General features: G+C 37.4%; 2 protein-coding genes across 11 annotated transcripts in view; one reads left to right on the top strand and one right to left on the bottom strand.

Moving 5' to 3' along the window:
- ITGA4 (integrin subunit alpha 4) overlaps positions 1 to 17,888 on the top strand; it is a 78,080-nt gene extending 60,192 nt beyond the window's left edge. For 2 of the 10 annotated variants that reach the window (XM_036253657.1, XM_036253664.1), the window contains 12 exons: positions 1,949 to 2,099; positions 3,331 to 3,426; positions 4,123 to 4,271; positions 4,864 to 4,953; positions 7,293 to 7,383; positions 8,832 to 8,939; positions 9,758 to 9,883; positions 10,695 to 10,814; positions 14,202 to 14,300; positions 14,668 to 14,787; positions 15,530 to 15,822; positions 17,699 to 17,882. In XM_036253657.1, the coding sequence (XP_036109550.1) occupies positions 1,949 to 2,099; positions 3,331 to 3,426; positions 4,123 to 4,271; positions 4,864 to 4,953; positions 7,293 to 7,383; positions 8,832 to 8,939; positions 9,758 to 9,883; positions 10,695 to 10,814; positions 14,202 to 14,300; positions 14,668 to 14,787; positions 15,530 to 15,631 (1,252 nt within the window). In that variant the 3' untranslated portion in view covers positions 15,632 to 15,822; positions 17,699 to 17,882. Of the gene's footprint in view, positions 1 to 1,948; positions 2,100 to 3,330; positions 3,427 to 4,122; positions 4,272 to 4,863; positions 4,954 to 7,292; positions 7,384 to 8,831; positions 8,965 to 9,757; positions 9,884 to 10,694; positions 10,815 to 14,201; positions 14,303 to 14,667; positions 14,788 to 15,529; positions 15,823 to 17,698 lie in introns of those variants that run through there. The other 8 variants (XM_036253654.1, XM_036253655.1, XM_036253662.1 and 5 more) reach the window with 8 other exon arrangements.
- A 458-nt stretch (positions 17,889 to 18,346) lies between these two features.
- The window catches only part of CERKL (ceramide kinase like), a 105,038-nt gene continuing 103,453 nt past the window's right edge, over positions 18,347 to 19,931 (bottom strand). Inside the window, exons 12-13 of the mRNA XM_036253669.1 lie at positions 19,457 to 19,635; positions 18,347 to 18,428 (exon numbers count right to left, since the gene is read on the bottom strand). Coding sequence (XP_036109562.1) covers positions 18,347 to 18,428; positions 19,457 to 19,635 — 261 coding nt within the window. The remainder of the gene's footprint in view (positions 18,429 to 19,456; positions 19,636 to 19,931) is intronic.

Genomic DNA, 19,931 nt, shown 5'->3' with positions numbered 1-19,931 from the left:
ATTTCAGGTGTGCAGCATAGTGGTTATACAATCATAATTGACAAAGTGATCCCCTGATATTTCATACAGAAAAGAATGAAATCAGATCTTTTTTATTTAAAAATTTATTGATTGATTGAGAGAGGAAGGGTATGAGAGAGAGAAAAAGAAACATTGATTTGTTTTTTTCATTTATTTATGCATTCATTGGTTGATTCTTGTATGTATGTGCCCTGACTGGGGATCGAACCCACAACCTTGTCGTATCAGGATGACACTCTAACCAACTAAGCTATCTGGTCAGGGCTAAAGAGAATTTTTTACCTCTTCATTCAATTCAACCTAAATGATCAGAATTGGTAGAAAAGCAAGAAGCAACAGGCTTGTACTGCTCCCAGGCACAAATGATTCCCTGCCCTGGGTTCGCAGAGCCCTTCACTCATCTCTTCCCCATGTATTTATATTTGCATGTGTGTATAAAGCTTTACCATGCAAGCTCTACAAAGGTGGGGTTTATAGAAAAAAACCTTTTTGTGTCAGGGAGTCATGATCACAGTACCTGATTTATTACATAGGATCTGTCTATACTCATTCTATAATTCATGAATCCTCAAGGAATACTTAAAAACATAAATTTTGAAACTTGCTCTTAAATTTTGTCCTTAAATACCCGTTGTCTTAAATTAGTTTATGAATAACTATTAAATGCCTACTATGTGTTTAGCATTTTCAGAAATAGCTTATTCAAACATTAATCTTCTATATGGGTGTTGATTAGAATGGTACAATGTAAATATTATTAAAGAAACTTTCTAAACTCTAAAGTGCTATGTGAATGTTTTGTTTACCTTCTGTATAGTTATGATTATTCTCATCTGATGGTTTGCTTTGGGTCACATCCTTCTCTGGGTAAACTACTTTCCCTAAATTCTTGGATATCCATGAGCCTCTGTCCTTGAGGAAAGCTTACAGAATCATGCTGCAATAGAAGTTTTCTTTAGCATTTCCCTTTCATTGGTGAAGAGAATGGGTTGTGCAGGCAAAGAGATTTGCATTTGCTTTGAGACTTGAGAACATTCTAGCTGCGAGAGACCTTGAGTAAGTTCCTTACGCCTTAAGTTTTCTCATATATAAATGTGTTGTTCTGAGGATTCCATGGAATGCACGTGACCCCAATCTTCACTGCATAGTAGTTGTTATTACAGATGAGGTGACTGAGGCTTAAAACTGGTAAAGAACACCCCGCTCCCAGAACTTGATCTCACTCATGTGTCTAGATTTGCAGCAGTCTTCTCTTTCCAGTTCACAGCACAGTGAAGGGTTTCTGCAATGCTGTTCATTTGCTCTCGTTACTGATAGAGCTGATCAGCCTGTGTTATGAAATGAATTCTACTCGAACAGATTTTAGTTGGACTCACTTGCTGGGAATAGCAGTCATTTCTCATGCCATGCTCATACTCTTTGTTCTCCTTTTCTTCCAATTACCCCCCTTTCCCTCCTTTGGGTTGGGGAGCAGGTAATTCAATGTCCATTCAAGAATAAAGAAAGAGGGGGAAAATAATTTGCTTCTAGAACTATATTGCCTAAAATGAGGAAAATATGTTAAAATTATAGAAGCAAGAAGTTAAGCAGAAAAAAGAAACAAAATATTTCTTGTGGTACATACAACAAAGAATAAAATATTTTCTTTCCCTGGAAAACAAAGAAGTTAAGCAGAGAAGAAGTATAACACAAAGCAAACTAGTTTAATTTTAACTAATTTAGAAACTTTTCTTGGGTAGTAGATGACCAAATTTATTTGAACTATGGGAAATTGAGTTCTTTTTAAAATAGATTTGCATTTACTTGCATGTGGTCATTTCCTTCTGGTTGTTTTTCCAAATTAATATTTTATGTTTGGGATAAATAAATGAAGAGATGGGATTTTTCTTTCCCAAATAAGAACTGTATAATATTACTTCATTTCCAGGCCACATGAAAATAAAACCTATCTCACTGTTGGAAGTATGAAGACATTCCTGTTGAATGTGTCCTTGTTTAATGCTGGAGATGATGCATATGACACAACTCTGCATATCAGACTACCCACTGGTCTTTACCTCATTAAGATTGTAGATCTGGTAAGTGCTGAAAACCTCAACGGCATGACACTACGTGATATTTCACTTAATTTAAAATATTAAGTGGTTTTATTCACTTCATCAATTTGAGGTCTAAATATCTGGGGTTTCTTTAGATTTATCACTTGGGATTCTGGCGATTTTAAGACTTTTCCGTGCCCCTGATAAAAACGACAAGTTCCTTGGGATCTGACTGAGATAAAAAGAGTCAGCTTCCTACTTCCAAGAAACAGTTGTCCAGCTATTCACGCAAGCTGCGTGGCTGCCATGGCCTTTCTCACCAGCCCATCCTTCTGGTGCTTGGTGCTGCTGCTCTTGGCTGGGTGCCTGCACACGCTCTTCGGGCCCTCCTTGCTGGACTCCTGGAGTTACCGCTCTGCATTCAAAGTTCACAAACCCAGTCCTGTACCCAAAGGACCTCAATATGCCACAAAACCAAACCTCTGGTGTCAACCAGATTGTAGGCAAGTTTCTCCTTCCCTGGAAGAGTCTGAAGCAACTGGAGACCATTTCTTACCTCTGTGCCTCAGGCCTGAGCCCTTCAATCTACCAGTGAAATATGAATAAGGTTGAATTTCAAAGACAAAAGCCTCAATGTTTTTCTCCTTTGATGCTTCTCTATTCCTTAGCAAATTTACCCAGATCTTATCCAGGGACCACTTCCTCACATTAAAGGCATGTAGAGAGGCCTTTGACCTCTCAAAAATATCTATTAGCCCCTTTCTCTAAAGCATTGAGAACCTATTTGCACTAGTAAGAGGAAAAACTCAAATAGGGAAATACATATCTATACACACAGAGCTGTATATTTCCCTGAAATAGATGAATACATATGTGTGTGTATATATACGATTGTGATTCTAGTTACTGCAATTATACCCCTTAAACATGTTCTCACATCCCACACAGAAGAGGGGTGTGAAACACAGACCTTCTGAATTCCTTGCCTCGTGGTTTTGCAAGGAACTGGATCTTGAATTGAATGGGGGATACACAAGTCCAGGCATTATTCTGTGGGAAATTCACATGACTATTAAAATAAACCTATACACATCTATACATATTTATACCATTTATTTGTATTGTTATTTATTCTAAAAATAGTTATCTAGAAAAGTAAATTATTTGGGAATGATTTTTTTCCCCCAAAACCATTCTTAAACATGAGTGACAAACTTATTGTTCCCTTTTCTACCTAAACCAACTGATTTGTTTTTAAACATTTTTTTAGGAAGACAAGCAGATAAACTGTGAAGTCACAGACAGCTCCGGCCTAGTCCAACTTGACTGCAATGTTGGTTACATATATGTAGATTATCTCTCAAGGGTAAGCGTTTTAACATTTATCAGTTTTGTTTACTAGGATGAATATAAAATGTTTCTGTTTCTCTTAAGCTTTTGCTGCATACAAATTTTTATTTTTTTATTTTATTTTATTTTATTTTATTTTATTTTATTTATTTTATTGCTTAGGGTGCATAGCTAAGTGATAAATAAACCGAAACCAGCTGGGCTTGAGATCTTTGAGCTTGTGTTTATATTCTTGGCAGTGTTCACTATATAAAGGGGGGTGCGCACATGTTTTGTCAAGATGGGCAGGTGAATATGTCAATCAGAATTCTCCCCAGTGTCACCCTTCCCCAACACTCCCCCCACCCCGCCACAGGTGGTCCTGTCTGCCAGGCATGTTACCTCTGCTGTACAAAAAGGTGTTTTGGCAAGAGTCCCCACTCAAGTTGTTAAAGCACCTCTAATTCTGTCAGCCTGGGCCTGCCTGTCTTTACAGTCAAAGGAGCTTTGTCTCTGAATGTCACTTGTGGAAATGCTGGTGCTTTAAAATCGGCACATACCCAACAGCTTCCCTGTAGCTCGCTGCTCGAGTGAGGGGTAGCCTATATTTCTAGAACAGCGTTTCAAATCTGGATCCTACAGGGTATAAACTACTAAGAAAAATTAACATTCAGATGATAAAAAGTGTATTCAGTTATTTTTTCAACGCGCTCTCCTGCGCTGTGTTTTGCAGGTGGACGTTAGCTTTCTCCTGGACGCGAGCTCACTCAGCCAAGCAGAAGAGGACCTGAACATCACAGTGCATGCCGCCTGGTGTGTCCCTCTGCGGAAAATACCTGTGCTAAAGGCACTTTGGGAGGAGGGCCTTAGGCAAACCAAAAAGTGTGTTCCGTTGTCTATAGAAGAAAACTTCTCTTACATGATCTAAGAAACAAACAAACCTTTAACCAGCACAGAAGAAAGTAACAGTGCAAATCATGAGAGCAAATTTCTGCCAACCCTGTCATAAAAATTTCTTACTAGCCCATTCACTTTTATCCCCACTCCCTGAAAGGCTGGGTTTTTGTTTGTTTGTTTGTTTGTTTGTTTTTTGGTTAATTTTCACCTGAGGATATTTTTTCCATCGATTTTTTTTAGAGAGAGTGGAAGGGAAGTGGGTACCTAGGAAAGAGAGAGAAACATTGATATGAGAGAGACACATCAATTGGTTGCCTCCTGCACGAGCCTCCACCGGGATGCCAGGGATCGAACCTGAAACCCAAGTATGCGCCCTTGACCAGGAATCAAACCCACATCCCTCCAGTGAGCTCGCAGACTTTCTCTCTAACCGTTGAGCCACACCGGCCAGGGCCTGAAAAGCATTGTTTAACCAACCTCTGTTTATTAGGTTTACGTGGTATATAATTAGCTCTCTCCAAAGATGATTTTTTTGTTGCATGGATTCTAACAGGGTGTTTTCCATTTGCTTCTATAGTGAAAATGAAGGGGAGATGGGCCATCTGAAACGCAACAAAGTGACGTTAGCAATACCTCTGAAGTACGAAGTCATGCTAACTGTTCACGGGTGAGCAGATACTGTGGCGTCCTCTGACGTCGAGAGCTGATTTTAAATTCCGTGGCTGCATACGTTATTAGTCAAAACCATACTTAAAACTTTTGTTAAGATTCTGTGCTGTTTCTCTTAACAATGACCTCGGCATTGCAGCCCCCTGCCCAGCTGTTCGTTCTTTTAATCCATCCTGTCGTTGTCACTGAGACCACATCAGACCAGTGCTCAGCTGGAGGAGATTTCTCACTGGAGGAGCCTCGAGGGGCCAGGGCTGGCCTTCCAGCTGTGCCCAGCACGGCCAGGGCCCGGGGGTTGGGCAGTGCACAATTTGCTTGATCATTCTCAGCGCTCGTGGCAAATGCGAAGCTTAAAGAATTACGAGTTTGACCAAATCACCACTGTAAAACCTGTGTCCACCCACGTGACAAGTGGACTGAGAGACGAGAGCTCCGGCTGCAGGGCGTCCCGATGAATCGCAGAACTCCTCACCCACAGCCCCAGTATTGGCCCCGACAGAATTTTCGTAATTGCTTACGTGGCTCCGACTCTGATTCAAGGAGAACATGTGTGGCGAAGGAGGGAAAGAGTATTAAGAAAACCTCTAATGGTTTTATTGGAAATCATTTAGGCTATTAATATTTGTGTAAAAAAACTTTTTTGTTGTTGTTCCCACTGATTTTTGGATATGTTTCCACTGATTTTTAGATAGAATGGAAGGGAGGGAGGGAAAGAGAAACATCGACGTGAGAGAGACACTTCGATTGGTTGCCTCCTGCGTGGCCCCGACCAGGCCGGGGATGGAACCTGCAACCCAGGTAGTGCCCTCCACCAAGAATTAAACCCATGACCCTTCGGTCTGCAGGCCGATGCTCTAACCACTGAACAAAACCAGCCAGGGCTAAAAACACATTTTCAAAGCAATCAAAGATAAATATAGAATAGACAAATGAGCTTTCCTTGTTGCTCTAACTATAAACCATCCCCAGTAGTTTATAACCACCCATAAAGATAGCATCTAATTGTATAAAAATAAAATATCAGTGTCTGAAAACTGATGAAATAGAGTGTCGAGTTTGTGAGATATAAAAAGCAGGGGGTAAAGGCAGCCGTTCAGGGGAGATGAGGACCTAGAAAGGCAGAAGCAAAGAAAAGCCATTGGGTGTTTCCTGGTTTTGAATGTTGTCTTGCCTGCCCTCCTTCGTTTTCCTATGAAGAGTATCCTCCCTTTTTTTTATTATCCACATCTTATTTTGACCTAGGGGTGCTCTGCCACTGTTCAGCTGTGTGGTCTACATGTGAACATTTCTAACTTCTTTCCTGTGCAATGGTTCCCTAATTTGTATTACCTCATTTCAGCTGCCAAATATGAGTGATTTGCGGAGTCAGGATTTCCCTAGAAAAGTATTTCTTAAAGTTCATTACTGATCACATGTATAATCTCAGGTGAATGAATAACTTTGTGTTCTAACAAAAATTGTACCGTACCTACTGGCATTTGAATTGTTCCCCAGATCTGGGGTTCACTACAAAGCAAGCCAGCAGGAATTACAGGATGGGAAAAAATAACTCAAAAGTAGGTGAGGCCCTGGCCAGTCTTAGTCAGTGGTTGGAGCATTGGTGCTCGGACCAAGGAGTCACGGGTTCGTTTCCAGGCAAGGGCATGTACCTCAGTTTCGGTTCAGTCCTCGGCCCTGGTCAGGGTTGTGCCGGAGGCAACTAATCAATGTGTCTCTGTCAAATTGATGTTTTTCTCTCTCTCCTTCCCTCCTCCTCCTCTATCTGAAGATAAATGAAAGAATATCGTCGGGTAAGGATTAAAAAAAAAAAAAAAAAGGTATGATAGATTGAGGTATAGGAGGATATTGGAGTCACAGGGGAATCCTATGATTGTATCTCATATTTACCAGATTCACATAAATCAGTAGAATGAGCCAGGCAGTGATGGAAAGCAAAGGATATTGGTGGACAAAGATATTGTCACCCAAGTCGGAGCACATGGCTTTCTAATTAATTTCATTATATTTTGACTAAAATTATCTTACCAAGAAACCAAAGTGTTCAGTTGTGCTTAAGGAGGTACCCACTGACTGAAGAGCATATTTAAGAGATATGCTATAATCCAGAGTGTGGAGAAAGACTGTTTATAATACCTCATCAGAAAAGACCATGAACGTTCAAGTAGACCGCACGAATCTCGAGTGGGACTATGTGTCTTATGAGTATTGATATCCTTGCGCCTGGCACCACCCAGCACCTAGGACATGCCTGTATTCACTTTGCAAGGAAATGGAGAAGATTGTAATGCTGAGAAGAAGAAAAAAAAGGCAAATTTAATTTGAATTTGTTTCTGTCAGGTTTGTAAACCCAACTTCATTTATGTATGGATCAATGGAGGACTACGAGCCTGAAATGTGTATGCCAGAGAAAATGAACTTCACTTTCCACGTAAGAAAAGTTGATCGTGTTGTTATTTGTAACAAGCTGAGAGAGTGTTTCTGCTGCATTGCTCACCTCTCATGTACCTGCGGTGTCCCTCAGCCTGGGGCCAGCACAGCCTGCTGAGTTAGGAAGGAGCTGCCCCAGGCTACCCATACCCTTTCCTCTCAGGCTGCCAGGCCTTTGCTCCTGTCCCTGCTATTCAAGCCCACATCTCCTTACAGTGTAGGTGAGAAAGAGCAAGTAGGAAGAGAGGGAATGCCTGAAACTAGCAAGTGACGAGGGGAAGAGACTCTGCTCGAGATGCCTCCGGAAGACAGGATGGGCCAAGGGTAGGCTTGGTTAGGTGCAAATCAGTGACTCTTCAGGCTGAATGACCAAGTAAGTCAGCTCTTACCTCCCGTATCGCCATTTAAGGTCTGTTTAGCCAGCCTTTCAGGTTATAGGAATATGACCTGTGGCCAGTGATGTATCATTTATTCAATACTGTTTTTTAAAAGTAAAGAGTAGTGTCGTTATTCAGAAATATTAATATAAAACTATAAAGACAAATTAAAAATCTTTTACTATTAACTGAGAGTGTTGGTGCATGATGGATATTGATGATTAGTAACTAATTGGAGATAATGTCCACAAAAGTATTTTTTTAACCAAAAGCACTGACCAAATATTCTTAGAGCTTGATAACAATCTATGTAGTGTGGGTCCAGATTTAGGTACATTATGATATTTTGTAAGCCAATGCTTTTCGAAACGTATATCAGAATCACTTGGGATGCTTATCCAAAATGCACATCCCTGGGCTCTACCCTAGATCTGTGAAGAAGAACGACCTTGAAATCCTGTTGAGTCTATGTATATTCAAGTTTTTGTGACACTAGCATATAGTAGTATTGAAAAAATTTAGCCCTCTATTTTGAAGTCCCAAGAAATGGTCTTGTAGGTTTGGTGAGTCTTTCCGAGTATGAATATGTTATTGGAATACCTGGGTTTTGTCCCAATTTTTGTCACTTTTATCTTGGGCACATCATTGACTAATACCTCTTAGCATTTTTTTGAGCTGGCAAATAATTACATGTTGTACCACCTCATGGGATAATTATGAGGACCAACTGATGGTGGCTTTTTAGATATATAATGTGCATACCAAAATGTATTGCTAATGTCTCTTTCTTTAGACTGTTTCTACAGTAAAACACTTGCCAGGATATTTTTATTCCATTAATAACAAGAGGAGAGAGCTGGGAATAATGACCAAAGGTCTTAATTATTAGCAAACTTTTTAAAGTTCTCAATATAAATATTCTGTCTCCCTTTGCTGTGTAGCTGCCAACTACAGACCTCCACCGCTATAAATGTTGCACGAAGCATGCGAGTTCACCTAAAGGCTCATTTACATCTGTACTTACATTTATGGAAACATTTAAAAGTTTAAAATTTTTTCCACTTCTTATCAGGTTATCAACACTGGCCATAGCATGGCTCCAAATGCTAGCCTGGAGATAATGCTACCGAATTCTTTTATCCCCCAAACTGATAAGTTGTTCAACGTTTTGGATGTCCAGGTAAAAATGTGTCCCTTCTTCTCTTGTAAGTAATACTGCTGAAATGGAGATGTGTGTTTACTCACTTCAGTCACACTTACTCTCAGCTATGACTTCACCTTGCCTTCACTGAATGCACCTTGAATATGCTACATTGCATTAGAACTGGAGGATTCCAGCGGAACCTCTGCGCTTGACTGATACAGTAACAGAATTCTGTCTTCAGTACATTCTCTCTGTGATATGGACCTGTGGAAGTAACTTAATTGGCAGAATTCCCCGTAAAACTTGAGATCACTGTTGAGGGGAAAGAAGTTAGTATTTCAGCCCTTTTTAAAGAAAGAATATTCAAATCACTATTTAAGAATAAATATTCTTATGTTGATGATTCCATCAGAATTGCTTTTACTCTTCCAAAATCAATCAATAAAGCTACTCAGTAGGTTTTTTGAGACCTAATTTTTAAAAATCTTACTTGAATTCCACATTTAGATGGTAGGACGTGGTGTTATATAACACATCGTTTTGTGTCTGAAGCCCAAGAAATGTTGAATTCCATGCTAATGTTCAAATGTGCATTTTCCACACTGCCCTCATTCCTGTAAGGTTAAGGCCAGTTGATCAGTTTAGGGCGTATATCCAAACCTCTAAAATATTGCTGAGTTTTTGTTGCAGAGATTTAATCTCTCCAAATGAATCTGTCAAAAATATTTTCACACTTTCAGAAGTACTTGATATATTTTAGAAAGTGTAAACAAGCAATAGGAACTTTTAAAACCATGTAACGTTTGTTCTCTCTAATATTTAATCAATATTTTTCTTGCTTTCTATCTTTATAGACTACTACAGGGGAATGCCATTTTACAAATTATCAAAGAGTGTGTACATCAGAGCAGAAAAAAGGCACAATGGAGGCCCTGAGCGACATATTTACATTCTTGTCGAAGACTGATAAGAGGCTATTGGTAAGTTTCCATTTTTCATGGTAGTTTTGTTTTCCAGCATTCAGATCTGAAACACTTAAAAGCAAGTATCGATGGATTTGAGCTGTCAGTTGAGCATGGGAGAGAAACAAGTTCGGGTAATATTCTTGCATGTGAGGAACAGACATAATTGGAAATTTGAGATAGACTCATGGTTAAACACATACATTTTCATTATTTATCTAATAAATGTCCCTTCTGTGCCAGCCAGACATTTCTCCATGCCCTTGTTAGCTGAGCAGCCTTTGTGAAATGAGATTAATTTGGACCCTTTTTATTTTAGTGAATTTACTGGGGGGGAAAAAAAACAAAACTGGGGAAACAATCTTACCCTTCAAATTATCCAAGTTTTACAATATACATAGAACATCCAACTTAGCAATATTCTGATTAGGAGTCTTTCTTTTAAGTCTGTCCCAGAAGTTAAGTTCATAGAACACATGTTTCAATTCAAATACTTTGTTCTTGTTGTAATTTTTAAAATAAATGTGTTTTATTTAATGCCACTAACAAGAGCAGACTTAATTCTGTGTGAAATATTTTGGGTGTCTCTTTTAAAAATGTTGAAATTTTAACCCAGCTGGTGTGGCTGAGTGGTTGAGTGTCAACCCATGCACCAAGAGGTCACCGGTTTGATTCCTGGTCAGGGCACATGCCTAGGTTATGGGCCCGATCCCCAGTGGGAGGCAGGCAGGAGGTAGCCAATCTATGTTCTCTCTCTTTCTAAAATCAAAGAAAAAAAAATTTTTTTTAAGTTGAAATTTTAATGTAGCTTTTTTGTATTCTTTTCAAGTACTGCACAAAAGCTGATCCACAGTGTTTAAGGTTCTTATGCAATTTTGGGAAAATGGAAAGTGGAAAAGAAGCCAGTGTTCACATTCAGGTGGAAGGCCGGCCATCCCTCTTAGAAATGGTATGTCTAATATACAGTGACCGCTTTGTGGACACGCTCATACAGAGTCTGCAAACTATGTAAATAGGATAGTATGCTGGGAAGCATTTAATAAATTAAGCAGGTATTAATAAAAATAAACTTTAGAGTGAAACTTTAAAACTGTTTTATTACTTTAGCTGACTACTTTGTCTCAATGACATGGCTTTAGTAATTAAACGGGTACTTCAAATTCTAAAATAGCCCTGGCCGGTGTTGCTTAGTGGTTAGAGAGTCAACCCGTGCACCCAAAGGTCATGCGATCAAATTCTAGTCAAGGGCACATACCGGAGACAACCAATCCATGTGACTGTCTCTCACTGTCCCCTTCCCTAAATATGGAAAAAAAATATCCTCTGGTGAGGATTAATAAAAACAAACAAAAATAGACTATGGAATAATTAAGAGGTTTATTTTAGGAAGCATGTTTAACTGCTTATGAACCTTGATTAAATCAAGAAATTGGCTATCTTACCATTTTGTATAACTTTAAAGTTCTTTCTGAACTATTTCAAATGATGCTTAAGATCTAATATTTAAGAAATTAAATTAAAACATCAAAATGTATCAAAAATAAGAAACAAAAATTTTTTAAGGAAATGAACTTGGAAACACTGAGGTAAAAAAAAAATTTTAGGACTTCCTGACGAACCCAATTCAAGAATATATTCTTAGGAACCAGACAGGGATGCCCACTCTCACCACTCTTATTTCATATAGTACTGGAAGTCTTAGCCACAACTATTAGACATGAAGAAAACATAAAAGGAATCCAAATTGGAAAGGAGGAAGTGAAACTGTCATTATTCACAGATGACATGATACTATACATAGGAAACCCTAAAGACTCCATAAAAAATCTACTAGATTTAATAAATGAGTTTGGCAAAGTAGCAGGATACAAAATTAATGTCAAGAAATTGATGGCTTTCTTGTACAGCAATAACAAACTCAATGAAAAAGAAACTAAAAAAGCAACCCCATTTGCTATTGTGGCAAAACAATTAAGATACCTAGGAATAAACTTAATCAAAGAAGTAAAGGACCTATTCACAGAAAACTACAGGTCACTGAAAAAAGAAATAGAGGAAGATATAAAAAAATGGAAGCACATACCTTGTTCATGGATTGGAAGAATTAACATCATTAAAATGTCCATATCACCCAAAGCAATCTATAGATTGAATACAATCCCCAATAAAATACCAATGACATATTTCACAGAACTAGACCAAATACTCCAAAAGTTTATATGGAACCAAAAAAGACCCCGAATAGCCACAGCAATCTTGAAAAAGAACAAAGTAGGAGGGATCAAAATTCCAGATATCAGGTATACTACAAAGCCATTGTAATGAAAACAGCCTGGTACTGGTACAAGAACAGGCATATATATCAATAGAACTGAACAGAGAACCCAGAAATTGAGCCAAGTCATATGCTCAGTTAATATTTGACAAAGGTGGCAAGAGCAAACAGTGGAGTAAAGACAGCCTCTACAATAAAATGGTGTTGGGGAAAATTGGACAGCTACATGCAAAAAAATGAAGCTAGACCACCAACTTACACCATACACAAGAATAAACTCAAAATGAATAAAAAATTTAAATGTAACCCATGAATTCATAAAAATCCTAGAAGAAAATGCAGGCAACACAATTTTAGACATCACACGCAGCAGAATTTTCACTGATACTATGCCTAAGGCAATAATGAACACATGGGACTATATCAAACTAAAAGCTTCTGCACAGCAAAAGGAACCAGCATCAAAATAGAAAGGGAACCCACCGTATAGAAGAGCATAATTGCCGATACATCAGATAAGGGGCTAATTTCCAATATAAATAGAGTACTCATAACAACTCAACAAAAGGAAGACAAAGAACCCATTTGAAAATTGGGGAGAGGACCTAAATATACACCTCTCCAAACAGGACATACAAATGGCCAAGAGACATATGAAAAAATGCTCAACATCACTCATCCTCAGAGAGATGAAAATTAAAACGACTATGAGGTATCACCTCACACCTGCCAGAATGGCCGCCATCAACAAATCATCAAACAAGTGTTGGCGAGGTTGTGGAGAAAAGGGGACTCTAGTACACTGCTGGTGGGAATGTAGACTGGTGCAGCCACTATGGAAAACAATGTTGTGTTTCCTCAAAAAATTAAAAATTGATCTGCCATTTGATCCAGTGATCCCACTTCTAGGAATATACCCTAAGAAGCCTGAAACACAATCAGAAAGAATATATGTACCCCTGTGTTCATAGAAGCACTATTTACAATTGCTAAGATCTGGAAACAGCCCAAATGTCCATTAGTAAATGAGTAGATAAAAAAAGTGGTAGTACATATACATAATGGAGTACTATACAGCTGTAACAAAGAAAGATTTCGTATCCTTTGAGACGACATGGAGGAACCTGCAGAGTATTATGCAAAGCTAAATAAGCTAGTCAGAGAAAGACAATTATCACACAATCTCACTCATTTGTTGAATATAATGAACAAGACAAGCTGAGGAACAAAATAGACCCAGAGACATGGAAGTGGGGTGCAGACTGACGAACCTCAGAAGAGGGGGCCGGGGGAAGGGAAGAGATAAACCATAGAACTTATATGCATGCATGCATAACTATGGACATAGACAACAATGCTGGAGATGGGGTGGGGGGGAGGGGGTCAGGAGGAGGGTGTCAATGGGAGAAAAGGAAAAACATCTGTAACGAAAATTAATTAATTAAAATATATATATATGTATATATTCTCATCCACCCCCAATGAATACACTCAATTTTGCATACAATTTTATAAGTCCTTAGTATGTGTGGATTCTGGGTTATAAAGTCTCTACATTAGACAGTAAAGCTCCGAGTTTATCTACTGATTTTATATTTGAATACTATAACTTATTTGTACCAGGTTTTTCCATTACAGTATTAGGTACACTATATGTATTTGATCAGAGCAGTAAGATGACAATACTACTTGGAAAGAAGCCCAAGTAAAATGAATATTAGGAAAGATTTATCAGGTGGGGGGAGTCTTGTTTGGGGATAAAACTTCAATACCTAGGGAAAAATACTCTGCTAACTAACAAATAGTATTTAGATATTATAAATAAAAGTAGCTGTGTTTAACAAAAGGACCTCAACAAAATGATGCCATATAAATTAAGATGAAGCCCATATCTTTAGAAACAAAGGAAGCGTTGCATTGCAATCAGTTACAGATGGTGAAATAAACTGGGGAAGATAAATTGTGAAAATTTACATAAGGATCATGAGAAATTAGTTCTGTGAATGTCTTCATGAAATGAAATTATGAATCAGGCTACAGTGATCTTCCTTTGTTAAACAGGATGAGACCTCAGCACTCAAGTTTGAAGTCAGAGCAACAGCTTTTTCAGAGCCAAATCCGAAAGTGATTGAACTCAACAAGGATGAGAACGTGGCATATGTAAGGTCACCTTTTTAAACTGTAAGATTGTAGGAAAGAGAGCATTGCTAGGGTGTTTAGTCAGGAAAATAGATTTTGACCAAATCAATGGAAGGCTTGAAATACTTTACTGAGAGTTGGTATTTTTCACAACTGGAAAGAGGGAATGTGTTTTCTTAGGGGGTGAATATGGTAGGATAGACTGGAGGAAGAACCACAGAAGCCCATCGTGCTTACTATTTCTGCTAAACAGCTACCAGAGTTTCCTATGGTTATGTTCTAACCATCAAGAGAACGGGATGGGTTGTTCGAAATACTACTAGGGGCATGGAGGGGAAGTAAGAGCACATTTTAACTGGTGGTTCTTTATTTTGGTTAATTTATGTAGGTTTGGCTTGAAGGACTACATCATCAAAGACCCAAACGTCATTTCACTATAGTGATCATTTCAAGTAGCTTGGTACTTGGACTTATTTTATTTTTATTGATTTCATATATTATGTGGAAGGTAAGTCTTTTTTACTAATTATCAATGTTAAACCACCCAAAATGCCATCCCTGATTTTCTTAAATGTGCGACCCTTCCCAAGTGAACATACTGTACTGATGAATCCCATTTCTCCTTACTTCAGTACAAAAGTCCTTCGAGAAAAATATGCCATCTTAAAGATAACTCCTTTTTTTCTAAATCCTCACTCGAGAACATTTTTGCATTTATCTTCAGATAGAGTAAGAGGGAGAGAGGGAGAGAGAGAGAGAGAAACATTGATGTGAGAGAGACACATTGAGTGGTTGCCACCCACACAACTCCAACCAGGGCTGGGGACAAACTGCAACTGAGGTACGTGCCCTTAGTGGGAACCAAACCCGGGACTCTCTGATCCACAGGCTGATGCTCTAACCGCTGAGCCAAACTGGCCAGGGCTTAGAGATAACTCCTTTTGACAAACACTGCACATTATGTCAAATGTCAATTTTAGAAAATTTACACATGTATCACTAAGTCCTGCAGTGATCTAAAAAAATTTTCTCTTTAACTCAGTATTGTCCAAATTAATTTTTACTGACTCCATGGGACACAGTTTAAGAAATACAGCAGGTCCTCATACGATGTCATTTCATTCAACTTAGTTTTGTTCTACATTGTTTTACTTATTGTCTATCAAATCACAGAAACTGTTGTTGACTATTTAGATAGTTTATACAAGTGTAGTAACTACATACTAGTGACTATGCAATAATTTTTTCAGGCTGGCTTCTTTAAAAGACAGTACAAATCCATCCTACAAGAAGAAAACAGAAGAGACAGTTGGAATTATGTTACCAGTAAAATCAATGATGATGATGACTAAAGACTCCTTTTAAATGGAGAGAACAGACTCAAGTATCTAATTTAAGGCATCGTTTACAAGAAACCATGAACTTCGCTCAGCTCGGAGTTCTTTCAAGTACTTCTTTTACTCATAAGACACAATATGGCACAAGGTTAATGCAAATGAAAAATCCAAGCTATGATACTCTTTAAGACAAAATAACTGCAAAGGTAATATTCAATACATCCAAAGATATTATTTCAGTTCTTAAATGGATAGAAAACACTAAAACATTCAAGATAAATAATCCCTTGGAGAAATCTTGGACTTTTAGCAGAATTATTCAAAGAGTTGTTTCCAAATTTCCTAATGCATAAAGGAAGACCACTGTCATTTTAAAGCAAATTTCACCTTTAAGACCTTTACTTGTAATACTTTTCCTATGGGTTTGATCAGCAACCATTCAGCATTTGATGATTATTATGGGCCTGAAGAGCAAACTTCAGACTGAATTTTTATACACTGGAGGATGACTTCTAGGTAATTGTTTATACAGCTACGGATTTCTTTCTGTATATACCTAACTTCAATATACAGTGATACCTCGGTTCTCGAACATAATTCGTTCCAGGAGGACGGTCGAGAACCAAATTGTTCGAGAACCGAAACAATGAAACCCAATAGGAAATAATGGAAACTGGATTAATTCGTTCCAAGCCCCAGAAAATGCCTATTTACTGGCCTAATTTGTATATAATATGTAGAAAAACATAAGTCTCAACAAGACATAAAAGTGTACAGTATGTCTAAGGGTTAAATTCAGTGTAAAGCGTGACTCTCTCCACAAAGCGTGACTCTCTCTCTGCACTCATACTGAGGACGCAAGCAAGGCGCACTGGGCCGAATGAACGCCATTCGGCTCAACTCGGCTCATCTCGGAAGTTCGAGTTCCAAATATTTGTTCGGATTCCGAGACAAAAGTTTCTCGAATCTCCTGGTCGAATACCGATTTGGTCGAAATCCGAGGCATTCGAGAACCGAGGTATCACTGTATATATATTCATATAGGTATAAATCCATGAGTCCTCTTGTAACAACTTTTCAAGGGTGCCGCAGAGTAACTTTTTAAAATCCATCATTAGTCAAAAAAGAAAAAATTTTTTTACAAAACAATCATACTTAATTGTAACTTATATTCTGAAGCAGATTGTGACTGTTGCACTTTAATTGATGTTTGAAGTATAAATACACTGATGTCTGTAAAATATGAAAACTATACCTCACAAATAATTTTTAAAAATCAAAGCTTTGCAAAAATAATGATTATCAGCAGGAAATATTGCTCACTAATTACTCTGTAAAATACTAACTGGATGTTCTTCTTTTCTACTCAATATAAGTATCAAATGTCTTTTCATCGGGTCTGTGAGAGCATTTTCTTCTACAGGGAAATGAGAAAACAAAATTCAGAAATTTAACTATAAATGTATATATTTAGCTTGTACCCAGTGAATATAACATCAAAATTTTCATGATATGTTTTAGTGATCATTGAAATATTTTAAATTTTTACTGGTTATCTTATTCTTTTCTAATAGTTTCTGGAATTTAAGTAATTTATAAGTGTCATTACATTTGCAAATATAATCTTTTTGTGATATTTATTCATGCATATGAACTAGATGCTGAATGTAGAATATAATTGTATCTGAAATGGGCTAAATCTGTGGATATAAAGAAGCCTGGCCAAATCTGCTACAGGCTGTGATCAAATAGATAAATTAGAAGTCAGTCTTTACTAAGTTATCCATCACAAGCCTGCAGTCTGTGATTGGTGGGGACAGAGGGATGCATGGAGATTTGTGAAGGCAGTTGAGCAGTGAAACCCAGTCACAAGCCTCCTGAATGCTGTGCCAGTATAAATTACATTTATATGATATTTTAAAGTACACTTTTTTTTTTTTAGCAGGAGCTATTTTTGTTATAAAAATCCATGTATTTCAGGAGAATGTCCAGAATCATTGGTAGAAAATCAAACCCAAATTTAGAATTTCTTTCTCAAGGGTGAACCCTGAGGAAATTTTAATTTGGTTCTTTCCTCTTCAGAAAGGACAGCATTTCAAGTGTTATTGAAAACGATGTGTTATAATTGCCAGAAGACATGAATTTTGGAGGAGCAAGAAGGACACAGCTCCCTATTGGGTCAGATCCTGCATTATTTAATGTAAAATTTATTATAAACTTTATTATGAATTTTAAAACTCTACCACTTCAAAAAAGATTTACAAAATTGGTACTATAGCAACTTAAAAAAAAAAAGGACTCCTTTTTTGGCAAGCAGTCTAGGTAATGGAGAAATTTTGAAAAGTAATAGTTCTGTTTCTGGTTATATCTAGCTGTTTAATTTTGAAATTTAACCTCACTGGATTAGGTACCTCGTTAGGAAAATCAGGGCATTCTTACATGAACTCTGTGGTCTGTCTGTACCAGGCTATAGGACATTTAATAACAACAGAATTGATGGAATAATCTAGGTTAAATATACATATATCATGATGTTTAAATCTTAAGTATATAAAATGTTTACTTTTAGTTCCCCCCCAAAACCCCAAAACCAGAATTTAAAATCTTGGTTTTTTTAAAGCCCTCAAAGGTAATTTTTAGCAACATCAAAAAATAAGTTTTTCCTGTTGAGATATGGTCATGTTTAAATAGATATGCTTTCATATTAAAATTTTAGTTCATACATTTCTGTTACAAACAATTACATGTTACTTTGGAATCATTCATTTCTTCCATGCTTTCTCCATAGAGATTGATAAGTCTTGGGTGCAGTCTGTAAAGAATGAAATAACATGTAATTGAGTATTTTATTCACCTATCATTCTATTACTTCTCACACATACACCAATTGATAATGGTGCAAAATACCAAATAAAAATCTAATGATAGCCAACAAAAACATACTCATTCATGGCAGAACAGAAATCTAGAAAAACTGGGGCAGGTGTCTAATAAATCAGCGCTGGAAGTTACTATAAAGCCTCGTAACTGATTTTCTTGACTAATATTCTCTATTGCTTTTGTAAAATCCAGTCAATTGTGCCTATAGGAACTCACATTTCCTGGGCTACCCACTGAGTCATAAAGCTTACCAAGAATGATTCTGCATGTTCCTAAACCTGTCTATACCAGTTGCTCTTGTTACTTAAATGATATGTAAAGTACGTTGAATGCTTTGGAAAGTACTTGATAGAAGCGAACTGTTGAACACGAAGTGTTATAGTATTAATTATTGGTGAAAGGAAAATTTAAAAGACTAATGAATTAAATTGTAATAATCTGCTACTTAGATGGTGTCACAAGGTTTAAATTTTTGACTTATTTAAAAAATTTAAAATAGAAATTGTAGACATGCATTAGCTGTATAGTTTATTAAAAACAATAATTAGGAAAGCCAGTATAGACTTAAAACCAAAGAAAATGCATTGACTCTCCGTAACAATTGATGAACAAATGTGAAGTCATATTTTATTAAAATTGTACCTTTATCTGTTCATCCTACCAATTTAAAAAATGTATCTAGCCCTGGCCAGTTTGACTCAGTGGTTAGAGCATGGACCCAAGGACCAAGGGACAGCAGGTTTGATCCCCAGCCCTGGATGGAGCACTTTCAGGAGGTCACCAATCGATGTTTCTCTCTCTAAAAACAATCAATGGAAAAAATATCCAGAGGTGAAGATTAACAACAACAAAAATATAGATAGCCAACTGCTTGCTTTGATAGTCACAGGAAGAAGGTTTCCATTAAACTGTTTTGTGTCTATTGGTGGACATATAAGGGCATGAAATAATTAGACTTACTTAACGTGGACCTCTGATGTAACTTCCATTAAATCGCCATCTACATTCCAAGGGAAACTGTTTTCTGAAGCAATTTCAGGCGGTCGATCCTCTTCCTCCTGACTGTGTGCACTGGTTTTATTTTTCGGGTAAACTTTTACTTCTTCAACAGTGTAAGTCTCAACGAATGGAAAATTGAACTAAATAAAACAAATGTAAATAAGCATGGTACTTCCTTTATCCCTAACTGCTAATGCAAGTTCACTGAGCTCTCTTGCAAGTGAATGTCAACGTGCATTCTGATGTTTCCTTCACTTTGAAATTCTAATTATGACCAGAGATCCCCGATTTCTCTGGAAGAAAAACCCTTCCTCTGAAGCTTTCCGACTTCGTTTAGTCTAGCAGCTGGCAAACTTGTGTTATGACAAATGGTAAATGTCTTTGAAATTGTTTACATAATGATATTGTAGAATTTCCAATGAAACAATCTTTAATA

Source organism: Molossus molossus, unplaced genomic scaffold, assembly GCF_014108415.1.
Source record: "Molossus molossus isolate mMolMol1 unplaced genomic scaffold, mMolMol1.p scaffold_m16_p_11, whole genome shotgun sequence".
Classification (NCBI taxonomy): domain Eukaryota; kingdom Metazoa; phylum Chordata; class Mammalia; order Chiroptera; family Molossidae; genus Molossus; species Molossus molossus.
The sequence above is the reverse complement of the archived record's forward strand: the minus strand, read 5'-3'. Positions and strand labels throughout refer to the sequence as shown.